The 5,394-nt window shown below is 52.0% G+C and overlaps 1 protein-coding gene across 2 annotated transcripts in view; it reads left to right on the forward strand.

Moving 5' to 3' along the window:
* Col5a1 (collagen type V alpha 1 chain) overlaps positions 1-5,394 on the forward strand; it is a 155,088-nt gene that overhangs the window by 69,045 nt on the left and 80,649 nt on the right. For both annotated transcript variants that reach the window (XM_031369508.1, XM_031369507.1), the window contains exons 10-11: positions 4,532-4,573; positions 4,778-4,840. In XM_031369508.1, coding sequence (XP_031225368.1) covers positions 4,532-4,573; positions 4,778-4,840 — 105 coding nt within the window. The remainder of the gene's footprint in view (positions 1-4,531; positions 4,574-4,777; positions 4,841-5,394) is intronic.

A 5,394-nucleotide genomic window follows, 5' to 3' on the forward strand; every position in this document is an offset into this window, starting at 1 on the left:
GTGTGTGTCTGAACTGTGGAGTCCTCTGCCAAACTCATGAGGATTAGTAGGGGGTGACCGGATTGTGGGTCCTCTGTCTGCCTACCAAGCCATGCAAGAAGCCACCTCCATGCACTCTTTATTCTCTGCATCACAGATTCTTGGGAGAGGCTCTAGGGGGGTCAGAGAATATTCTAGAGTTTGGTCAAGGTGATAGATCACAAGTGTTTGTCCTGTAGAGAAGGCAAAGGGCCACGGCACCTCTGCAGAGATTTTCTCAAGAGAAGAGACACAGACCATGAGAGGGAGGCTGGTGCAAGGGCTAGGTGGGAAATTCCTAGTGTAGGTAGCAGGCAGGGAGCAGTGAGTTAAGGACGTCATGTCTCTGTGCCCTTTGTGCCTCTGTTTTTGAGCCTGTTTTCTGCAACAGGAAAGATCTGAAGCCATGTCAAGGGAATGTAAGCAGCTTTGAGGTAGGATTCCCCTTTGAGTAAAGCCCCATATCATTAGGCAGTGGAATCCTGGGTAAGTTAGCACAAGGGCCTATAGAGAATGTGTGATTGTGTGCAATCCATGGCCCTCCTGGGTCAGAGTTTTGTGGGTGCCTGGCCTTGGGTAGGGCATCCTTGTCCAGCTAGGTGCTGTGGCCTGCTTGGGTTTCAGAACTGCTGAGGTCAGGGTCTTCACCCCAGACAATAGAAAACCATGTGATTGGCTGAGCTGGGCTTGGTAGACATGGGAATGTGGACTCAGAATTGGCTTTGCTGAGGAGCTGGCCACGGAGGTCATCTATCCTAGCATCCTGTAAGTACCCAGGGGAGAAAGTCTTTGTCCTACATCATGGCCATTGCAAGGCTGAACAGCTGTCAGCTCCGCTGCCAGGATCAGCTCCTGGGACTGAGTTTATAACGTGACTTTGGGGCTTCCTAGGAGAGAGAACCAGCCTCAAAGGGCCCCCACCCTCTTGCAGGGAATGAGCCTTGCTTGGCAGTGCTTAGTAGGTCAGCTGGCCAGGGCAAGCTCCCTGGCTTGGCCTCTCCTGGCCAAGGGGAGCCTTGGATGGAAGCCTTTTTGTGGTTCCAAGGGCTCTGCCTGCTACTTGTGCCTCTGGCTTCCCCTGGCAGTGAGCCTGAAGATGCAAAGCCTCTTCCCAGATCCCTTCCTAGATCTCTCTGTGGGTCCAGAGAAGAGAATCCTTACCTTAGGCTGTAGGACCAGGGCACAAATCAGGGCATGGATTGCACACAGCAAAGGGTGCAGAGCATAAGGTTACCCCAAGCTGGGCCTTTTTGCTCAGCCTCATGAGAAATCTCAACCCATGCTCACATTCACGGGAGAAGGAAAGTCCTGAAGAGGAGCATCTTAAGGGACTGGAAGAGACTTATCCCCTGAAACATGTCTGAGGCTTTTTCTCTTCCAGTGGAAGGCTGCAGCACAGATGGCCCCCCCTGCTATGCTGGACCTTCTTAGAGGACCACCTCAGCTGGGCTTGGCTCCAGGTGGACCTGGCAATCACTTGCAGCCCATTGATGGGGTCCCTGATGCCTCACTAAAAGGGGCATCTTTCCTGAGTCAGAGCAGTGAGATTCCAGAGAAGACAGGCACCTGAGGCTCTGTGGGCTTCAAGTTTGGTCCCCAGTTTCAGAAGTGGTTGGGTCATACCTTTGAATGAGGCTTACTTAGGCTTATTGTGTGTAGAGTTGGCACCCCAGTTCTGGGAGTAGAGAGAGGGGCATGGAGAGAGTCCAACTAGAGGGCGTGGGCGAGAGTGGGCCAGAGACAGCGCTGAGAACATAGAGGTGGTCTGCCAGACATCATCTCTAGATGGTCCAGTTCCTCTTCTTGGGAAACTGCACAAGCCATCTGGAGGCAGTTACAGAAGGGCCCCTCCCCTTCCTGATGCTTGCTTCTTCCTAGCTTCCTCAGGGTGTCCACAGGGCCTTTGCTGAGTCCCCATGGAGAGAAATATAAACATTTGGAATTGTCAACCTGGAGAATCGCCAGATGTCTTCACAGCCTTAGCCATACATAAACAGATGGAGGCCCTGGGGACTGGCGGCATATACCCTGCCCTGTGTTGGGGTGGTTGCTATCCCCTCTCCCCCACACCTGTCCCACAGAATGGGTCTACAACAACTGCTGGGCACAGGGTCGGTGCGTCCCTGTATCCCGGAGGAGCTGGTAGGCCTTTCCCTCTGAACTTGAGCTCCTCTCATTGTCAGCAAGACAAGGAGTGCCTCAAAAGGACAGATGTGGCTTGACTGAGATGAGGCAGACCCAGCAATGTCCTTGGTGTCAGCCCACACTGGGGTCTGGGACCACTAAGTCTTGATTGGACACCTCCTACCTGTGGGACCCCAAGCCATTCCTGGTTTATCTTTTTCTGAAACCATGTTTCAAGTATCCCCCAGGCTGGCCTTGTATATAGTTAAGGATGAGTTTGAACTCCTGCTTCTTCCTTTCTCTTCTGAGTCCTGGGATTATAGACCATACCCAGTAACTACAGTGCTGAAGTTCAAACCCAGGGCTATGGGTATGCTAGGCAATCTCTGCCATAAGAGCCCCAGCCCTGGACTGAGCTCCAGGGCTCTATCAGTCTCTAGGTACAGGTGCACTCCACCATGCCTGGCTTTTAGGGTTTTTTTGTTTTGTTTTGGTTTGTTTTGGTTTCGTTTGGTTTCGTTTGGTTTGGTTTTTTAGATACTAGAGATCTCAACTTAGGTTCTCATGCTCACACACTTTATTGACTGAGCCATCTCTGCAGCCCTTAGGCAGGATGCTTCGACATTCCTGAAGTATATACAGTGAAGAACTGAGTCTGCCACCCAGTGTCATGGTCTTTCTTTGTGTGAGCGTGGGGCAGCATGTGTGTGGCTGTGTTGGGACTTAGTGAGGGTAGCTGCATTTACTTCTGATGGGCTGCCAGTGAATGCTACCCTGTAAGCCACAGAGACTGTCTCCTGTAGTTCCGAGCCCAGTGCATTTGGTTGTAGGTGGATTGGTGAGGTACAGGGTAAGGATAGCATGCCTCAGAAGGCTATGGGGCCAGGGCTGGCTCCTCTAGCCACATGTCTTCCTTTTTATTCTGACCTGGGTGATCCAGCACTGGCCTCGTGTGAGATCCAGCAATGCTGGCCCCACTCTTCAAAACAACAGTGTGTGTATCTGGAAAGACAGCTGCTGTCTCCTGGGCCCTGCAGTGGTTCCCCTTAATCTCCCTTTCCCACTTCTGAGTCTTCCCAGCTGCCTGTCAGAGGAAATGGGAAGTGGGAAGATGAGCCGCTTGGATGAGTTCTCTGTGTACATCGCACGCACAAATATTTCTCCTAGGCGCATCTGTGTAAACATGGCGTATGGCTTCCCAGAGACCAGAGGACCTCATAGGCAGTGTAGATAAAGCTTATGGGGGAGGCTCTTTGCAGCCCCTGGTCAGTTGCACCTCACCTCACCCCCACTCCTTAGCTGTGGCGACCAACCTGCCTGTTAGGGCTTCACACCTACGCTTGAGTAGGTCTTTTTTCACTTGACAAGACTAAGCCCAAGTTTGACAAGAGAGTTGTGGGCTTTCAAAGACTTATCTGAGGCATTCTGGCATCCATTATCCCAGGAGAATAGTCATTCCTAGTTTCCTTTGGCTGGGAGACTAGAAAGGGACCTGGCGCAGGGCCAAGGCCTCCAGCCGCTCACTCCATTATTCCTGCAGTCTTGAGAGTGGATAGGGAGACACTATGCCTGTCTCATACATGGCTAGCCTGATAGCATGCGAGTGTCTCTACAGGGTCCTGCAGCCATCTACCCAAAGCCTGCCCAGACTCTTGAGTACCAGCCCCACAGGCTTCTTATGTTGATTTGGCCCTCCTTTCCTCATGCCCCAAGCACAGATCCTTTCTCCTAAAGTATACATGGGACTCAGCACATTCAGTGTTCTGAGTGGGTGGTAGTAGGGAGACCAAGAGAAATCTGGGGGTACTTTTTGAAAGAGGACATCCAGCAATACAGATCCCAGGCCAGAAAAGCCTTCTTTTCAAGACAGAGCCAATAAACAATAGGAGGCTTTATCCTCCTTTGGGAGCTGGACTCAGCAAGGGCTAGTGCAGATGGGACAAGGGCCCAGGAATGATGGGAAGAAGACAGTGTGGTCAGGTGATGTCAGCAGGGTGCTGGGCAGGGAGGAGGGACTGAGCATTTCACTGGCTGAGGCAGGAGGTCCTAGCTGTTTATCTTAGCCTCCATCAGTCTACCTGGATTCCTAGGCCTGGGGTTTGTTCTGCCCCTCTGGATACTCTTCAGGTAGACAGCAAAAACTTGAGTTGTATTTGGGGCCTGTTCACTCATTCCAGCAAATTGTGGTGCTTTTGTCAGAGTTGCTGAGGGGAACCTGTGGGCCCCTGATTACTGGCTGGAGTCTGCTATGGCTTGAAATGCGCCCTCAGCACAGCTCACCGCCATGAGCCCTAGCAGGACTGACTGACCTCTTAGCTGTTGTCTACCCAGTTTGGAAGCTGGGTTGGGTCCCTGATCTCAGATGTCCCCCTTCTCTTCCTCTCTACAGGGAATGCTGATAGAGGGGCCCCCTGGCCCTGAAGGCCCTGCTGTGAGTGTCTGGTTTTATTAGCCTCTGACTTGTGGGAGGAACTATGGGGGGAATCTCCTGGGTAGAAAGTTCGATGCTCCTCACTTTTGCAGACTCCGGGCTAGTCCTTCCCTGCCCCTGCTTCTGCTCTCACTTAACTAGAGGAGAAGATCTCTGCCCTGAGGCCAGGTCTGAAACTCGGTTTTGACTTTATTTTAATTCCAGGGTCTTCCGGGACCTCCAGGAACTACAGGTCCTACTGGCCAAATGGGAGACCCCGGAGAAAGGGTAAGGCTAGTTCAGTTCCAAGATGATATACTCTGGGGGGCGTCTGTGTATTCTCTCTCCTGCCTGTAGGCTCTCTTCTATCCTTCCTTCCTGCTCTGGATCCTGTATTGTTTTTCAATGTAGAAATGACAGTAAGAACAACCACTCCTTCCTCAAATTGCCCTTCTCCTCAGGGCCATCCCATGTCATCCCCTCAGATCTTTATGGGCTTGACTGTCACCTGGCCCTCTGTCAGGAGCCTAAGAACCAACCTGAGTCCAGAGGCAGCCAGCAGCCAGTAGTCGGCCCTAAACCCTCAGCAGTGGCTCTACATTACATCAGTGGCTCCAAGAGTCATTTTGAGTGACAACTTGGGTGCTTCCTCTGTGCTTTGAAGGAGCAGCCTGCATTAGTTCTCACACTAGCCCTTCTTATTAGAAATTAAGCCACTGACTGGAGAGGTTTGTTCTGGGTGGGATGTAAGCCATGCCATGGGGCTATGAGCTCCTTCTGATACTTGGTGCTGGGTTCATGCTCTAAAGCCTGTGGAAATTCCTCCCTCCCTCCCTCCCTCT

This window comes from Mastomys coucha, unplaced genomic scaffold, assembly GCF_008632895.1.
Source record: "Mastomys coucha isolate ucsf_1 unplaced genomic scaffold, UCSF_Mcou_1 pScaffold15, whole genome shotgun sequence".
Taxonomy (NCBI): domain Eukaryota; kingdom Metazoa; phylum Chordata; class Mammalia; order Rodentia; family Muridae; genus Mastomys; species Mastomys coucha.